Genomic DNA, 20,176 nt, shown 5'->3' with positions numbered 1-20,176 from the left:
TTCTTGTGGATTCATATTTTATTTATTATGTGTTTTCAAAGGAATTAACATAATGCATGTCTTTTCAAAGGTTGAAGACTATATTAAATTACCTCTTTTTATTAAAAGCTAGTTTTAAAACAAGACTGAAGCTGTTGGTTTAGTCTTCTTTAGTAATTTTTTATGTGTAACATAAGAGCCCAGAATTGCTGCATTTTTCTTCTTTTCCTGCAAAACTGAAAAAGACAAGCTTTTTACTCTGTTAATATTTTTGGGGTTTGTTTTCAGTTTTGGGACATTGCAGTTTTTTGATTTTGAACTCCGATATTTGTTTAAAAATCAGACTGTTCTTAGTTTCAGTGCTATAAACTATAATTCTTCTACTACTAATTTATTGGTAGAAGAGCTGAGCTGAGAGCTGCTCTGCAGCAGCTGTTTATGAAATGCAGAATGTGTAATAAATTGGTAGAAACTTGCATTTTTATTGTAAGTAAGTGGATGTGGTCTGTGTTCAGGCCAGAAAAGGCTGCAGTTCCAATATGTGCAATAGCATCAGGAGTATTTGAAGGTAAAATGAAGAAAATGAACATTAGGATGCAAAGCATAATACGAATAATCAACAATCAGTAATTATGCTAAAATTAAAAATTCAGCTGGAAATAACTCTGCCAGCTGAGTTTTGAGAGAGACTGTAAGGGCCAAAACTGGGCTTCAGGTTTTAGCTGTTTGTACAGTTGAGTTGTTTATAAGTAGCTCTACATTAGAATCAAGTGTCATGAGTTTTGAATTTAAATTTCTACCAGGTGGGGTCTAGTGGAAGAACAGTCCAAAGTCAGCGTCTAACTCAGAGCATTTTCAGTCTTAATTCAGTGTAGGTAACTCTTGTAAAACTACCTAAGTAACGTTCCTGAATTGCAGCCTGCATTTGGGAAAACGTGGGTATTAGCTGAGCGTTTTGCAGGCTACTGTAACCATTCTCTATTGTTGTTCACAATGCACAAGCAAATATTGTTTCCAAGGGACAGTTAAAAGAGAACATGTAATTAACAATAGATAACTTTAAAGCAGCTCATTTCTACCGTAATATCAAAGCCAGAATTAATTCATAGACTGAAAAGAACTCTGCATATAAAGACTTCAAAATTAATTAGCATTTTCTTAAACTTTTCCATTAAGACAATCTAACATATTGCATACTTCACTGTTAATGCTTTTTTGCAATTAAAGTTTTTTAAGGTGCTGATATTGAAATCCCATTGACAGCCATTAGACACAAAAATCTTTTGAAGTCACTCAAATCCTAGTTTTCTCAGGTGTGAGAGAATGAAGCTAATGCAAATATCAACTCTTAAAGGTTTACCATAGTCAAAGCAATGAGAAATTCTTCAGATATGCATGCAGACATATTTTTATCTGTCCACATGAAATTGTTTTTAAAAAAGTTTTTTAATAATTCAGAATAGAGGACCATAATGGGTATAATTAGGCTTGCTCTTAAAAGACACTCTGTACCAGTGGATAACCAGACATTATCCAGGGTTTGTAGCATTTTTATGTACATTACCTAGTGCAGAAAAATATAATGAATTCTACCTTTGCAATAAATTTTCCAATGTGTTGAAGCCTGTATGATCAATCTCATAGGACTGTGGATTTAGAAAAAAATATTTAATTAAATGGAGTGAAACCCCGGGATATTTCTTGTGCATTCTACACTATAATTTGTTTTAATAACTAGTATAACAATGCTTATGTTTATAATAGTAAGTGTATGGCTCCTGCAGTAAATAAGCACGGAGAATAATTACCATCAGTTCTCTTATGATACTTCCCCATGATCAAAATATATTCCAGATGGTGGGGATTTGGATTCAGTTTGGTTCTTGTTTATGGACACCGCCTTTCCTGAATATCATTATAATACTTTTTTCCACTATACTGCAGCATAAATTTATGACAGCTGTATATGCCTTCCTTAGGAATCGGTTGTCCACATTAACCCTTTTCACTCAGGGCCAAGAGCTGTCATGCTTCTTTGTAGTTTTAGTCTGGAGGAGTTTGAGTTTTATTCTCCTTCCCAGTATGGTGTAATTTAAATGGGAGATAAAGCAGGGAAAGTTTTAGGACCAAAATCTGTTGGCAAAAGTAGGTGTTTGGTGTCAGCCATGCTTCATAACCATTCTTTAAAATTTGTCCAACCTTAGGACAGCTAATAATTATCTTGGCTAGACAAGTCTCTTAGCAGAAGTAATGACAGGTTACTGGAATTCTTTAAATATTTTACTGAAGCCTCAGGAATCTTCTATGTTTACCTGTGGCTAACCTTACAAAAACATAGAAAATTCTACTGTTTCATAAATACAAATACAATTTGTTAATATGAGTAAAACTACTGAAATGTGTTGATTGAGTTTGTAGTTTTTCATTTTCTCAGTAAAAGTCTTAACTATACTACTACACATACTTAACTGTATATCTAGCGGTATGAATTTTATTTTACTTGAAGCAGTCTTTCTTTTACTTCATCTGCACATTTTTAAGCCAATGTATCCCTATGTAGCTTTTACAACAGCTCATTTATCCCATCCCTATTCCCTAATGGCCTAACCACTTGTGTAGAAAACTTTAAATTTATTTTTATCTGCAGCTGTTGTATTTTATATGGTACATTTTCAGTATACTTTTAGATTCAGAAGGCTCTAGTAGATATTCTAAAACAGAGAGGAAAAAATAATGTGCATTTGTGACTTGCTTTTGTTTTCTTTATATTTTCCTCTTCTACTTCAGAGCACTACAAATACCACTGCATTTCTCAGATTCATGCTCAGGCTAATTGAGCTCTGTCTTTCTGAAATTCTTATCGACACCTTGCCTTTTCAAGCCCTCTTCTGTTTCCCCCATTTTAAAATTTCTCAATTTCTTTGTGCTTTCCTATCAACCTCAACAGTTTGTTTCTTCCTTTCATCATTCTTTCTCTAATAATTGCTCTGATTATTTTCCTTGTCACTCGGTCTTCACAGCCACATACACGTGTGCACACAGAAGCACCATGCCCGGGAAAGATTTGGAAAGGAATTTAACAAGAAAGCAGAATAGACTGTGCTGATCAGATGCAGGATGCAACTAGGCAAGCATACTTACCACACCACTATTTATACTTACCCCTCTTTTTTTCCTACACCTTTTTCCTCCTCCAAAATGCCTAACCCTCTGCCTTTTCCTGTTGTTAATTCCATCCGTAAATATCCTATAAATCCTGTGCAATCCTGAGCTATGTTTTCCATGCATCCCATGATGTGTCACCCTCCAAGGCAGCAAATCCCTTACTCTGAAAAGTATTGGAGAGAGCTACCAGTGACTCATGGTGATGGGCTCCATGCCCACACACTGGAGCTGAGGCTGTGCTGTGACAGCCCCAGACAGGTTGTCTGAAACTTTTGTGCATCCTTGGTTTGAGTCCCTTTCTGGGCTTGTGCAGATGAGCCTTGAATGGTTTGATGGCTCCTGTGGTGGGCCTGGGAGCAACCTGGTAGGGTATTATTCTGGCTTCTGTCCTGCCATTGATTCTCTAAGCTCCTCTGTAGGTGCACAGAAGGGCGTTTTTTCTCAGAACCTGACACTTCCTCCATATTCTCATCCCCTCAGTAAATAGTCTAAATTAATACTCTACAGTGCTGCTATTGAAACAGATACTGACAAAATAGAGTGTGTGCCAGCCAGGGCAACCCCCAAGGTACCCATCTCACATCTTACTAATTTCACAGCTCATCCATTATGTGAAAAAGATGTAAAAGTGCTTTCTAGGAAGTTGCCAGGACACAGTCATTGCCATTTTAAAGCATCACAGGGAAAGAATGAAAAAAGGGGACATGGAGCAGATGTTTCTGTTGATATTTTTATGTTGTTATTTTTATGTCAGTTAAAAACATTGAATTCTGTTGGCATTGCAAGTTGCTTAGTGATTAATGAAAATGACAAGCATGATGCATTCCTTCTAAATCGGTGTCATGTTGATAGAGGACATTTTGATTGAGATAATGTAAATGCTGATATGAGGGTTTGTTTTCATAATGTTTTAGTTCTTTCCTGGTGGTGGAAATAGGTGGTCAGCTCCTCTGGAAAACCCACTATTTGGTTAGGTGTCTGTCTGTGTGTGTTGCAGTGGTTTTGTAAACAAGCTACTGTTCTGTGGTTTAGTGTTTTGGTTTCTTTCACACATAAGATTTTAAATTGAGATTTTTAAGAAATCTTATTTTATTTGACCAGTTGGTTTGTTTGGGATTTTTACTTTTTCGATAACTTGAAGTTTCACTCAAATATATCTTGTATTTAGTAAATACAGACAAGAAAGGTACCATATTTTCCTTCACAGAATTGCCAATTATAAGGTTGGATACAAACATATTTAGGGATCTGGGGTGGGGAAAAGGAAGGAAAAGGACAGGAAATGGTGAAAATTACAACTGTTGAGGTAAAAATAAAACTGAATTACAGTCCTATAAATGAACACATGGGTAATGGATTTTGGGAATACTAATATTTGTGAATAAACAAAAAGTGACACTATAGTCTCTACCAAAGCTGTGTAATGAGGACATCTCCATGTTCATCTGAGCATTATTTAACACTGATTAGGAAGTTCAGGTCTGAAAAGAGATCAACTGCTCTGATATCCATGGCAGGAAAGAACCAGTATATACTTGGTGAGGGAGAATACTTTGGTTTATTCAGTGTCTTTGTTATTTGTAGCCACTTACAGATATCTTGTGTTAAAATAAGATTCCAGATAATCTGTATCTTTGACCTGACTTTACTGAAGTTACCTCCCCTGCTTTGGCCCTTGTATAATTTGCTGAGGTTTTCCCTTGCGTGTCTGTGTTCACTGTAGAGAGAAACCAAGGATTTGTATTACACAGGTGGGAAATTTTAAATCCAGGCTTGTCCCTTGTCTCTTCTCCTTTCCATTACCCTGGCAACACAAAGGAAATGAGAATTGGAGTAGAACTCATACTTTTTCTTTAAGGGTACGGACCTTTCAAAATTTGTTTTTACAACCTTGAAGGCTTTTGCATGGAAGAGAGGAATAGGTGGAAGAAGGGAACGAGATGATATTGGCAGTGTTCTTATCTCCCAGCTGAAGAAGACTCAAATGAGCTCCAGGCAGCTCTGAAGCTTTCAGTGGCTGGGCCCAGTGTTAGACCAGCACAAGCATGGTGAATATCTGAGTTTCTCTGACAGTCTTCCCTCTCAGATGCAGGTCCCAGTAATGAATTACAGCTACACAAATGTGCAACACTATCCAGATTTAAAATGAAATTGTTACATAGGTGGAGATGTCTTTCTGTCCTGAACAGTGTTTGGTTCAATTCTGAAACCCAAGCTTGTTTTTTGTTTTTTGAGGGGTTTTGTTGGTGTTGGTGTTTTTTGTGTTTGTGTATCCTTGGATGACTTAATTCACAAAAGCACCTTGTTAAAAATTGGTGTCTAATTATACTTTCTTGTGATGTCTGTAGGCTGACACTGTTACAAAGATGCTAATTGCCTAATCTATGACATGTAATTTAAAATCACAGCTAAATTTGTTTAAAAATCCATTTTGGTTCAGCCATTTGGATTTAAATTAATTTTTCTCTTCCCCCCTTCTCCCAGCCCAAAGCAAAGAACAAAGCTGAGAGAAAAACAGAAGCACCTTTCATCTTGCCATTAATGGGGAGGCTTTTTCTGTATTCACAGCAAATTTCTGGGTTGAGCTATTGTGCAGTAGCTCAAATTGCAGTTTTCACCCCTATAGTAGTAATTTTCTTTATTATCCCAGTGGCAAATAAACTTGTGTTCTGTTTCTCACTCTGATGGCACAGCCTCAATTTTGTTCCCTTTTTTACCACAATGGTAATTGTTATGTTTATCACTGACACAGCTAAGCCTACAGTAAACTTGACACAAAATCTGCAAATTTCCATATATCTTCTTTTGATTTTTACTGCATTTAATTTCCTTTCTGTTTCTGTGGGGCATACTTGGATATTATACTAATGATGAGAACACTTTATAAGTTCATTAGCTCACAGTAGAAGGCAGAGGGAGAGTGTGAGGAAGATATAGAAGCTTTTAAAAGGCTGAAAATTAAATCAATGGCAGTGAGAAGAAGGCTTATGGTCAGTCATGAAGGAGCTTTACTATTGGAAAGTTTTAGTGGCATGACAGCCAGGGCAGCCATGGACAGAAATGAATGCTAGTCCAGACATAAAGCACTAAAATTCCCTCTGTTGGTTTATCTTCCCTATTAATTAAAAAAAAAAAAAAAAAGGGAAAAAAAGCCAAACAAACAAAAAAAAAAAAAAAAGAAAGAAAAACAAGCAGAAAAAAGAAACAAAAAAACCCTCTCTGCTATTTATATAATATTTTTATTCATATAGTACATAATCCATATGTATATAATATTATATGTATACTATTATGTACATATACAAAATAGAAGAATGTTTTTCCTTTGGGAAGCTATTTTAGGAATTTGGAGTTGCAAAGCAACTGAGCATTAGAAGGACTATGCTTAGGGGGGATTAATCAATTGTAGAAGCAATGGCTGAGAAAAACTGCTGACTTTTGTTTCATTTTTTGTATTCAGTTTTGTAGAAGTGGTGGTTATTAATGACTGATTTGCCTTGAAGCTCATTGCTTATGATCCTGCAAATAAAGAATACATCATTTAGGGATGAATTAACAGAAGTATAATTTGTGGAATGTGCAAATTAATCTGGCTGTACTGACCATTTTCCACTCTCATATGCTGTGCTTCGTGAAAAAATTGGAGAGTCCAGAGAAGAGAGAGGATAATTTAGCACCTAGAAAACCAGTGGTCAAAATGAACAAACTTGGCCATTTTAATGTAGAGAAGAGATTCATGTCTGCAAATAGACAAAAGATGGCTGCAAGGAGGAGTGCAATAACTTATCTTCCAAATTCATTGTGGATAGAAAGAGAAATGATGAGTTTAAATTCCAGCAGAACAGCCCCACAGTGTAGAGTAGGACAAGTGCTGATGCTGAAGGGCTGGTGGAGCTCTACGCTGCCTTGGTGTGTCAAGGAATTTACATAATTTTATACAGGAATATGTCAGGAATGATACATGGATGTAATTGAGCTTTTTAGGGAGGTGGATTAGATTATATTGAGGTTTTACCACAGCCATGCAATTCTGTTGTTATACTAATTATGACCACAAAATAGGTTCTGCTTTTTACCTCAGCGCTTATTTCTTCAAACATAAATTGAGTAATTTAACTGCTTTTTCCAGGAATAATCTTGTAGAATGATTCAGTATTTATTTAATGTGATGTTGAGGGTAAGAGAACTGAACCCTTGGGCTTTAAGTTAACTAGTATTTGAACTGTCATAAGTAAAATAGTTGTGTGGTGTGGAAAAGACTCTAGCTAATGTCATGTAGTGACAGTGAAAGGATGAAGCTTTGAGCTCTTAGAATTCATGTGCTTGTCCTAGCTAGCTGTGAGAGCAAACTAAGGACCCCTAAAATGATGATAACCCAGAAAAAAAAAAACCAAATCTCAGTTTCACTGGGAAGGTATTTGAAGATGCCAGGGGTTGGTTTTGCTTGTGCTGCTGGGACTGCAGTAGCTCGGTTCAGCTTCTGGCTGAGGATGTAGCCTGCTCATGGCTGAGAAATAGGGCTTGATCCAGGTTTTACTACAACTGGAAAAATCAGTGGCTAAAGCATGTGCCATGTCATATACAGCTGTGATTTGGTGGACTTGTTCATGGTACCATCCAATTTTCTCCAATTCTCTTATAATACAGTGAAATTTACCAACTGCCTAACGGCCCTTATATGTGAAAATTGTATTTTTTGTTGAGTGGCTGTTCATGTATAGCAACATTTCTTTAAGAACAGAGTAGAATTAGTATTCTTGTAGATGCAACATGAGCACACAAATTGTAAGTATTAGTCTCAGGGCTTTAGAGGTTTTAGTTTACTCAAATTTTCAGTTATACATGAAGTCAGGAAAAGCAGGTTTTCTGTTTTCCACTGTCTTTAATAATGAGGTTGGAATGCCTTGTATTGGCAAGGGCATATCACATTGGGACACTCTTTATTCCTTGTTTTTTGCCTGGAAAATAATTTGGTTGTAACTGAATGAACTGTAACTGTGCCTAGAATAGTTATATTTCTTCAAAAAGAAATTTCTGAAATTCCCTTAGGCATCACAGTACATCCATTTCAGATGTCAAAATTAATCTTTTTAAGTACAGTTTAGGTACACACCGGATTTAGGATGTGCATAAAGCTGCAGTTCATTTGGAAGCTCAGTTTTCTTCCTGGACGCGAACTTCACTGCAGTTGCTGACACATCCAGGTGCAGTTTCCAAATGCCCATAGACTGGGCACAGAAATTCACTATTGCAGCCAGCCAAGTGTGCTGGCATGTTCCTGCTGCTCTGGCCTGTCCAGGTGAGCAGCCACAGCTGCTTCCTGCATTGTGAGGGCCAGCAGCCTTTAAGGTATTACAGCTTTGTACCACTAGAGCCCTATATTTTGCTGAAAGTGCTGCTTCCTGTGCTTTTCCTCATCAAGGTAACCTAATTTTACAGGGGTATCCTAGCTGCAAGTACCTGATGTTTAGTGGTCTTCTGGTCATGCAGAAAGTGCTCTTAGAAAGGTCTTTCTAAGAGTCCATCATGACCATCATGAAGAACTACTGTTAGGGTTGCAAGACAATTTTTTTTTTTTTCAGTTAGGATTTTGTTGTTGTTCTTCACTGCCACCTTTTATTTAGGGGAGTGTTATTTTAACAAATATTTTCGAGATTTTTTTAATCAAGAAGGACTTTTTAAAAGGGGTCTTTGGCAGTATGTAGAAAGTAAACCAGGTGTTTCATTATCTTTTTAATTTTTTACATTAAGATTATTGTGTATAAGTAAAAATGACAAGAAAAAAATCCTAAAACAGAGGTATTGGTTACCTTAGAACCTTTTCTGTGCAGGACCAGATGGTGTTAGGTGTTTTTAATGTTTTGGAGCTCTTTTTTTAGATGAGTGCGCATACGCTTAGAACGATAAATAGAATTGTGTTCAAGTAGCTCAAAGAATTTTTAGATACATATGCAATTCTGTACCAGAATGGTGATAGTTTTTTCCTTAGCTTCCGTTTCCTTCTTCTGTCACAGTTTGACTGAGTTTTTTGGATGCTGGTAGTGGGTGATTGTCCTTGGGTTTTGATTTATGATTAATTTTTGATTTCAGCTCTCATAGCTGAAGGGGTTGTGAGCTTCTGTAAACTGGCAGCCTAAAAAGGTGGAGAGGCCAAACCCAGGAATGTTCAGCAGAAGTTTCCAACCACATTTTCTTTTCTAACAGCAAATGGACAAGGGCACACCTAACATTTGGGAACCTGGTAAAAGCTGCTTCAGAGAACATTTCCTCTCAAAGTCATATCTGAAAGGATTACTTCTCACAGTGTGAGGTGTAAAAGTAAATACTTGTTCACACTTATTTTTGTCTGACTTTAACAGCACATATGTTTAAGTTAACTATAACTGAAGAATGAATTTTTAAATTTGTTTTACTTTTCCTGTTCTTAGACGTCATAGGGATGTGTTCCAAACTACAGAATTTTTATATCCAGACTTGAAAAAAACAGCAGACATAAGGTTTGATTCTGACCTTTGCAGACATTGTCCCACAAAATAGCAAGATCATTGAAGTAGAGTTGCATCATGTTGGCTTTTTGTGGAGTTTTTTAAAAAATTTTTAATATACTTGAACTGGTACAGCAACCCAGGAGCTTTGTGTATTCTTTCTGTCAGAATACAGGAGAGTTTTTTTCTCTCATGTGTATCTTGCTTTGACTATGATGAAATATCTAGTTCTCTTAACCTATGTTAAAAGAACAGTAAGACATCATTTCTCCACCATATAGAATTGGAATGAGTGAGGGATGAGTATAGGTTTAATGTGGATGTGCACAGAAAGAAAATTCTGCTGACAGAGCAGGAGCTTGCAGTGTACATCTATTGATGTATAAAAATTTATTTTTTAACATTTTCCATTTTCCAATTATCTTCTGAATATATGTTATAACAAAGAAACAAATCTTATTTTATTCTTTTAAAATAAACTTCAGATATGACATTTCAGTGTGCAGCTATTTCTTGAGTAAGCTTGGAGTTTTTTCCCCCTTCTTTTGTGTTTGTGCTTTCAGGGATCAAGAGTTGAAACCAGTTTGAGTGACATAAACCCAAGCACCTCACAGTATATTTAGCTTTCAGTATTTTTCCAAGAAGTTGAAAGTGTGGGAGAGACATAGCTGGACTTTGTAGATCTGATGCACTGCCTGTTTTTGTCACTTGTGCTGTCAGTTAATTCCATCCATATTTCTGTATCTACACCTTTACTATGTTCCTGTAAAGCTGAGATTTACTCCTATATTAGCAGGTGTTTAAAGGAGTTTATTCCCTGCAGCAACCATACTCACTGACAGAAACAAAATGTATTGCAACACATTCATTGAGTCACATAGTGCAGACTGCCACGCTAGGTAATCTATTTATAATGAGCTTTGCACTTATAAAAGGATGCTGTTTGTCAGCCCTAAAATTAAAGCTGCCTTTTCGCATAGTGATGGAAAAACTGTAGTTCACCTAGGTGCTAAGGAAATTTTATGGCAATATCATATAGGGCCACAGAATTTCTAAATCCTTTTTGTCATTCAGCTATTCTGCTTTTTGGAGATAGCCAGCAGCTGTGCCACCTGTGCAGGAAAATTATCCCTTGATCTTTACACCAGTCAGAAAGTAAAACAGGAGTGAGAACATCTGCTTCCCTCAATCAGTTAAGGGCCACTGGAATCTAAGAGGTGTTGGTTCTTTCCAACTTTTGGCTAACAGTCTTGAGCCAGAAAAAGCTATTCTGTAAACTCTTTTTTGATCTATTTGCTTTTCCTCTAATGTTTAAAATAGAGGATCCTAAAAACTCAGAAATTAGTGTTGTCTTCTTCGTCCATTAACACCTCCCCTTTGGTGTTCAGAACCCATGAAGACAAGCAGCAATAAAAATGCTCTTTAAGTCTGTATAGCTACAACGTTTGTTATATTTGTTTCACTCTAGGCTGTTTCCCCTTAGCCTACTTATCTAATGAAGCCTTTCTAAGAAAAGATACTTTTTCTCTCAAGCCATGCTCATTCAAATCCACTGTTGTGAATGTTAGCTTAGTCAATGGTGAACTTCAAAGTGCATTCATAGTTGCATTTGTTAGCTAATTAAAATGACTGGATTTTCTGCCTAGACTAAGAAGCTTAGAGAAGCTTGATGCCTCACACCAAAATTATAGTGAAATTTATTATTTCTTTTATGGTTTTGGCTTTAAAACTTTTTATTTTCATGTTAGAACACAGAAAACCCTTTCAAATTTTATCATGAAATTGATTTGGTGGTCTCAGTTTGATCTGTATTATCCAGGAGATTAAACTTTTAAAAGGCTATTGCATTTTTTGGTGCTCTTCTCTTCCTAGTTTTGATTCCTTTTGTGCACACTTTTTTCCTGACTCTGAGAGCTTGGATCACTGTTCTGACCAGGTTCTTGCCTGTTGTGGCTTGTAGACAATTTTTGATGTAATATGAAAGCATGTAAAGAGTGAAGAAGCTGTTTGTAGGGAGGGGTTTTTTTCCCCCTATTCTCCTCAGAAAGAATATAAGTGACCTTTAAAAAATCCTAGCAAACTGACAACTGGATTTATTATGCTAGAAATAGCTTACCTGGTCATCAGGGTGCATGTGAGTGTTACATTTAGCTTGGAAGGTTTTGAGGTTTAATACTCTTCTGAAGTCCCTTAAGACTACATATGTTATATGTTTGGACCAGCTACCAAGAAAGCAAATATACATTTTTGGCATTTCACTTCTACTAGCTAGAAAAGCAAAAATCTATTGCCCTTGCGTCCTTAGTTCTTCCTCTTTTTTGTTTGTTTATTTTCTTTCCTGTCTTCCAGACAGAATCAGCCCTTCCCTCTCTCCCTCTGCCTCCTCTGTATGTGGATATATGCAACCATTTCTCCTAATTCACATGTGAACACTGTAAAATTTATATCCAAATCTTGCATTTTGCTTACTTGCCTTTTCTTAGCTCAGTTAGATTTTTTTGCTTTTTTATTATAACCTTTATCAGTCTTCTCATTTAAGCTGTTTTGATTCTGCCATGGTCTCTTCTTTGTATTCTGTTTTCATTTTATTCTCTGTTTTAGTGTGCTTGGGTGACTTCTAAAACAGCATTCCTTAAATGTTTGTCCTTTCTTCTACTCTAAGTTTTCTTTGAGTTTCTTAATTTCTATTTTTACCTGTTCTCCTTTTGTCTTACACACTACTGATCTTTTTGTGCAATGTTTACAAAAGCGAGTAGTAGCTTATAAGGTGATCCTGTGCTGTCTTCCTTTCTATTCCTTCATCCACTTTGACATCGTGGTATCATGTCTTACTTTCCTCCACTTCAGAGTTGCCTTCTGCCTGGTGCTTGCTGCTTTTGTTCTTTTCTTTATGTAAGTGGCTACCTTTTGTCATCCAAAGTCAAAAATAAGATCTTTCTGTCACCAGTTTTCTTCATACACCAGAACATGACTGCTGTTTCCTATTGCACTTTAATTATTGGTTACTTTGTCAGTGTATGAGATTCACTTGTCCCTTCATTTTGTTCCTATGTTCCTGTGAAGTGATTTATGTTACTACTTACTGCACTGGAACCTACTTTTTCACTTTTGTTTATTCCCATTTTTAAGGTGTTTATGAATCTACATAAATGGCCTCATGTTGTTCCAGGGGGTTTAAAGTCACAGAAGGGGTTGTAAATCATTGGAACAGACTGCCCAGGAAGTGGTGGAGTCATCACCCCTGTAGCTCTTCAACAAAACCTGTGGATTCAGCACTCTGAGGACATGGTTTAGTAGTGAACTTGGTGGTGGTGATAGGTTGATTGTTAAACATGATGGTCCTAAAGGCCTCTTCCAACCTTAATAATTCTAGGATTCTATACATGTGCATAATACCTCCCAGAAAACCATCACACACTCATAAGAACACTTTTCACAAGTGGAATTAGTTTAGAATATCCCACTCTTTTGTCTTCATTTGAAGAACTATCTACTTTCTATTATTTAGTGTTCAACATAATTTTGAAGTTTGACAGATCTGACTTATTAAAAAGCAGCCTCTTCTGTGCTATAAAACTAATACCCACATACCACTTTCTATTTCTCCCATTCCAGAAGAAGAGAAAGAAGGGTGTTGTATCTAAACCCCTTAATTTTCTATAAAAACATTTTACTTCCATATAACACTCTTTAATGTTGTTTTCTGAGTTGTAGCAGTATTTCTGTACAAATATTGGCCTGTGTTCTCGAAAGTAGCAACTTGGATAAAAATGTCATATGGCCTTACATAAAGGTCTGGTTACTAGAGACAAAGTTACCCTGGTTTTCTGAAAAAGTTTAGAAAATGAAGACACAATATTTCAGCAAGATCACAAACAGTATTTCTCATCTTCTTGACTTGACCTGGAGTGCATCCATTAAAATTTGCCACTCGGTATCACAACAATTATACATTGATGGAGTTAGTATTTTTTAATTTTGTTTAGGTAGTGTATAGAGAGTGAGAGAAATACTTCTGAAAAAAATAGGTTATGAATTCCTTATGAATTCTGCATTAAGCGTCTGAAAACAGACACAGAGTCTCCTTGATAATGAAAGAATATGTTGACCTTTGTTTGTGGAGAAAGGGAAAATGCTTTAGAATGTTTCACAATTTAATTAAAGTGTCATCTACTTGTATGAAATTGACTTTATATCCTCTAATGAACACATAAAACTCTCCAGGAAATTCCTTCTCTTATAGCATCACAAGGAAATTGTAGATAGATAACAGCCTTTAGTTTTGCATTCGAGCCACATCAACATTTGACATTTTTTTAACTCCTCTTTCCTTCTCATGTCTTGGTATTTGGTTAGAGGCCTTTAAATGTGTATGTGATCAGTCACTCATCACCATCAGAGCCCAGCAAAAGAGCTCGTCCTTATGGACATTTGAAATAAAGCCAGTCTTAGCAAGGACATTGCTTGCAAGAATTGCCAGCAAATTAGATGAATTTTTAGAGTGGATATGAAGTCTGGTTAAACAAACATTTCATTTCTTTTAGCAGCTGATTGATTGATTCCAAACAAAAAAGCTGGGCCATCTGGTCCTTAAAAACAAAGCCACATTACACATTCCTTTTTTAAGATTGCCTAGGAAAATATTTATATAATTGACCGCTTTTATACATTTGTACACACACAACAATTTATATAAATTATCAGTTTTACTTTTTACCTATCACAAAATTACTTTTTCATATTTAATGCACATAACTTTGTAAAAATTGTACATTTCTAAGAAAATATGGGAATTACTAGAACAGATTCTACCTACAATGCTTATTATTATATCTGAGCTATTCATTATAACACAATTAGACAAACAATTTTATGACTTGAATTAGAAAGCAGTATTCAAGGAAACATTTAACCAATCCTCTTGGTTAAATCAATTAAACTTATTCCAGCAAATATTGCGACATTTCAGAGCTTGCTGGAACACAGCATTAGTTCTGTATGTATGTAAAAGAGTAACTGCACAGCTGTGTAGACAGGTATTACATGTAGTGAGAAATTTCACAATTATGAAACTCAGTTTTATTCTGAGTTGTAATAAAACATGGACAATTACAAAATTTACAGAGAGAAAACTCATAAGCTCTTTTAGTGTATCTCTTGAAAGAAAGCTTAAGGGTAAAAGTATGTTGTATCAATAGCAGTGATAGAAACTTAAAAAATATTATAAACAAAGGTACGAACTATACTGTCAAAATGGTTTAAATATACTCTTGAAAAAGTGTTATTGTTCCTCCCTCTCCCCAAGTTGTTACAATAGCTCTTCCTATTCTGGCTTTCTCTCACATTACAAAAAAAGAAATTACGTGCCTCAAGCTTTTAATCACTTCTACAATTTTGGAAATATGCTTTGTTTTCTGTGAACATCAGTGACATTGCTTTAATGTCAAAGGTACATTTCTTTATATATAAACAGGATCAATTAATTGTCCTTACAGATTTTTCCCCAAGTTACGAAGATTCTTATTGCTCTGTTTGATTTCATTTCAGCTATTTACGAACTCTCTTGTGAAGCATACAAACACTTGGGCAAAACTTCAAATTACTACTGGATAGATCCAGATGGCAGTGGGACACTGGGACCTTTGAAAGTGTACTGCAACATGACAGGTAACTGCATTGTATTTACTAATTCAGTTGGTTTGGGAGTTGGGGGGATTGTGGGATTTGTTCTGGGTTTTTTTTTTTCAAATGTAGCTAGCAGAAAGAGAGTGTTCATAGTTCATATTTATTGTAAAAAGAAAAATATTTACTGGGAGCTTTTCATGAGAGGGATCATCAAATCTGCAGCCACCATTCAAGATAGTCTGAGCAAGGCAGTAGTTAATCCATTTAATCAGCTTTTTGAATTGCACCTATTAGTCTTAATAGGTCTTGGTATCCTCAGTATTGCATCATTTAATTTTTTTTTTTTTTAAGGAACATAAAGAAAAAGTAGATAGATATGGCAATTTACCAAAACTGTTTTATATCAACATAGTGGAGTTCAGTAGTATCTGTGGTTCGTGGGGTATTGTAGAAGGCAGTTTTCAACCACAAGCAGGGAATAGAAATTAATTACAAAAAAACCAAAAAAAATGAGTTTTCTTTATTGTCTGTTTTGTCTTTTAAACTAGATACGTACTTCTAACACCAGTTAAGCTCTGGAGATAATATATATAGCTAGTTTAACTTATTTTGATTTTGTTACATGTATTGTTTTATGCTTTTAAGACTAGTTTTGTATTCTTACAAAAAGTATCCAAACTTAGTCATCTGCATTGCCATGACTAAGGCAGGAAAATTTGATAATGAAAAACAGGGCAATTTTCTGCACTGAGAATATATTATTTCTTTGTTCTGTTAATGCACAGCAATTGTCTCTGCACTTTTTCTGATATGAAAACAAACAAATACTCTGACTTTCCCCAAGTGTCTGCCTAACAGAAGTTCAAATTTCATTCTGTTTGCATTGAAAATCTGGCAGGGGCTTGAGTCCTCAAACTCCATCAACAGCAACATGAAGGTGAAGGCACTACTATAGGTTGAAACAGTGTATCTGACTTTTTAGAGATCACAGGTGCTGAAGCTCCCACAACTCTTCTGGAGGCAGAAACCTGGGCATATCTGTGGGATATCCCTGTGGGATGGATTTTATCCAACTTGGATGGGAGAGATGGGAAGGGATGCATGGCACATGCAGCAAACCCCAGATCAGGTGCTCATAGGTAGACAGCCTGTTGGAGAACAGGAGAATACCACTGTTCCATGTTGCCTTTAATGTCTGTGTTTGTATAATAAATTCATACCTAATAAGAAGCCTGATCTAAGATCTGGATGTGCTGTCAATCCTGTTTGGATTAGAGAGACAGGCCAACCAGTCTGGTCTGAGACACGTGTAAAGGCACTCTTTCTGATCCTGAGCCATTTAGAGCTTTTTAAATCATAACTAGCACCTTGAACAGCATCAGTAACTAATCAGGCAGGCACTGCAGGAAACAAGGCCAAGAATGCTGTCATTTAAGTGATTTCTGCTCTTCAGAACTGGAGTGTTCAGTGCTAGCTATAGCTTTTGTTTACTCTTCAAGGGTAATTTGTAAATTAAAAATATACCACCCTAGCGGTGTTAGGCACAGAAAAGTAAACCCATCCAGTACTGCAGCATTGCTCATTTGTGTTAAATATAAAAATACAACAGAAGGTCCTAGTAGCTACTTCAACACTGGAAAAAAAAAAAAGAGAGAAGTAAAAGTAATAATTTCATTTTACTAACCTTTCTCATCTACAAAACAATTTCAGAGTACATAAATGTGACCTTTTCCTAACGAGTGCAAGGAGATCATGAATACTAGGATACATGATTTCGTTCTCATTCCCTTCACTTGGATATGATGCACACTGTGGAAAAATGCAGTTTTCTGTTTTAACTGGATCGCTCTTGTCAGCAGCTTTTTCCTACAAGAAAAAGTCAATTTGCATTAATATCCATATAAATATTGCAGTTTTAAAAATAAAGGCCTAACAAAACTATTTCTTCATTACAATGCAAATAACTGCGAGAGGTATGTGAAAATTGATGGAAAGTAATTTTAATCTGTGCTTCTAAAACTGACTGCTGTTCTCAGCTGAGCAAAGCTCATCACCTGTGTACATACTGTGTAGTGCCTATACATTGTAGCTTTCATTTTCTTTTAATTAGTGGTCATCTGAGGCACTAAGACTGGACTGTAAAGAGCTATAACTTTAGGAGAAATTTCACACCGCCATAAATCTTTTTCTGAATCTATATAGGGTATTACCAGCCACATGCATACTAGTGAAGGAAAGGGGGTTACTTGAGGACTTTGCTTCCTCAATAGCACAGTTCTGTAGAACTCTGTAGTGATGATACATATCTTGTCATACAACAAACAGTACTAAAGCATGCTAGAATCAGAGCAGAATTCTCAAAAAATGTTAGTATCCAGCTTGTGCAGGTCTATGGTATTGCTAGAACTATATTTGAAAAAAATAAATTAAACTAGCTGAATTACAATTAAATATTTTTTCGTGAACATAAAACTAAGTAACCTGCAGATTTAGCTATACTGAGTCATAGGTGGAGTATACTAAATGAAAAAAAATCTTCATATGGCAAGGTAGTGATATTTTGTTTTAATACAGACATCCTTAACTATATTCTCATCTCTAGTCTGAGAGTTAAATCTAAATGTTCCTATTCTTCCACTATGTTAAACAAAAACCTCTATATTAAATTACTACTCAAGATACTAATGTGCATTTTAAATATGCCTTCTCTTATTCAGGTGAAACCAGCAAGTAGAGAACATTTTAATGACTAAAAATGCAATGTAAAGTGCAACTTGCTAGTTCCATTCCTAGACAAAGCAAGTCCACAAAGCTAGGGTTATTGACAAAGTTAATATCAATTTTTGCAAAACAAGGTGGCTTAACAGCTATGTACTGCTTTCACAATTCCTGTAGTATAGTTTTACTGGTTGGTGCAAAATGTGGGATAGTAAGCTGAACTCTCCCTTGACTATAAGCCTTCTGGGCAAGGACAATATCCCAAAAATCCCTGAAATTGTCTGTTGAGAAATTAGGTCTTTAGCCCTTTAATATACCGTATCATAAATACGTCATATTTATGTCATAATTGTCATAATTTCATCATTATATCAGCATTTCACTTACAGAATCTATAGTCAGAAAGTATTAGTGTACCCTAATATACCAAAAACTATTAAAAAGAAAAAAAAAGAGAGAGAAAATTGTGGTGCAGAAGACAGCTGTCTGGGCATATTTCTGGGCATAATCCATATCCAAATTTAGTGTGTCTTAATTTAGTAAACTGGCGAGTGTCATGACAAGACCTCCCCTTCACAGATGTTGCTGTGGTAACCAAAAATTGTTCTAGTTTCTACAATGTGCTGGTAATTCAATAGTGGAGTAAAAGTCAGAAATATGTAATTGCATGTGCTCCCCACAGCAGTTCATGTTCTCTACAAACTATTTTCAAAGAAATCCCTGACCTCCTCCCTCCAATTCTCTTGTCCTTGTCTTCTCCAAATAAACTGTGTACTGAGAGCTCTCTTCTGATAGTGAAGAGGAACCAAGCACTTGGTCTTCATAGTGGAATGAAAATGTTTGAGAAATCACATTCAAACTATCTGTTGCTGATGCAATCAAACAGCTTTCCAAAATCTAGGGCATTGCTGCTCATGTTGTGCAGTTTTCCAAATAGTAGTTATCTGTAGGAGCTATGTAAATTTCAGGAAGATTTTCTTTGCTTTTTTTTTTTTTTTTTTTTTTAAACAGTATTGGAAATGTTTAGAGGTAGAGAGTTGGAAATTTTAAAATTAATGGACTTACAGGAAAAGTATTCCTTGATGCTGTGTTATGGCAGGAAGTTTAACCATTACACTACTTTTAAGTTTAGCCTCTTTTGTGACTAAGGTCAACCGGGAACTCTTTCAAAGCTCTGTCCTCTTAAGACCAAGATCTTACTGCCTCTTTCAGAGGCAGGTCCACCAGGCAAAGTTAGACTCTGCATTCCAACTGTTTCTTTCAAAGTTGGAGGGCTACTCTCTCAGTATCCAGTTTGACCTTTCCTGTTTTCTCCTTAATTGTCATTAGAGCAGTAGCTGTAGTGGAAAGAATTGCTCTTTTAAGATATTTTTTAGAATACCTTAATATCCTAAATTTGTTAGTGCAGAGTTTGAGTATATTGCAGCTTCATTCCATACTCTGTATAAAATTTTTTAATCTCTAGGCCTGATTGCTTTTAATCTGACAGATTTAGGTTCAGTCCCATTGAGAAAGACACGAAACATAAGTTGATTACTCCCTCTTTCTAATGTTTCTTTTTTTCTCTGTTTGGTACAGGGAGCATGGGCAAAAGGTGTCAGATGAGTAAGATTATTAAGATCTTACCTTGTGCAGTTGTACTGCAGGAATTTTTAGAGTGAAGAATAAGTAGAGGAACAATGCAGAGGAACCATAAGGGCTCAGTTATTTATCCTAATGGCTGTAGGGGATGTCAGTGGGAGAGGCAGATCAGCACTCCTGTAGTTGCTTGAGGCTTTAAGCTGAGGATAGGAAAATCATAGCTTGCTGTTTCTACTGCTTCATCACTTAGACTACTGATGCAAAGTAGAACTGAAAGGTTTCCTAATGTATTTTACCAGAAGATATGTCAGTTAATTCTTTCTATTGGTCCTGAAGTCTTTATGCCTCCATGGTGCAGCTTTTATCTCATTTCAGGATCCAAATAGCTGCAAGCATAATGACTCCATTTGAGTGGTACTTAGCCTATCTCCTTTCTAGTACAATTCTTTTGCCTCAAGCTTCTCATCTTCAAACAGTTTGAGAAATCATTATGAGTATTCATAGCCTGCCTCATTAAGGTCAAATGTACGAGGTGTCTTCTCTACCAACTCTCCTCTTTCCTCTCTGCTCTCTCTCTTCCTTTTTTTTTAACAGAAGTGGCACATGTAATAATTACTGCAATG

General features: G+C 35.9%; 1 protein-coding gene across 1 annotated transcript in view; it reads left to right on the top strand.

Moving 5' to 3' along the window:
- CNTNAP2 (contactin associated protein 2) overlaps positions 1-20,176 on the top strand; it is a gene marked incomplete at its 5' end in the record, with an annotated part of 1,036,243 nt that overhangs the window by 689,507 nt on the left and 326,560 nt on the right. Inside the window, one exon of the mRNA XM_082287522.1 lies at positions 15,177-15,296. Within this exon, the coding sequence (XP_082143648.1) occupies positions 15,177-15,296 (120 nt within the window). The remainder of the gene's footprint in view (positions 1-15,176; positions 15,297-20,176) is intronic.

The sequence above is a fragment of the Coloeus monedula genome, assembly GCF_965178545.1.
Source record: "Coloeus monedula genome assembly, chromosome: 1".
NCBI lineage: Eukaryota > Metazoa > Chordata > Aves > Passeriformes > Corvidae > Coloeus > Coloeus monedula.
This window is presented reverse-complemented; position numbering and strand designations above follow the sequence as displayed.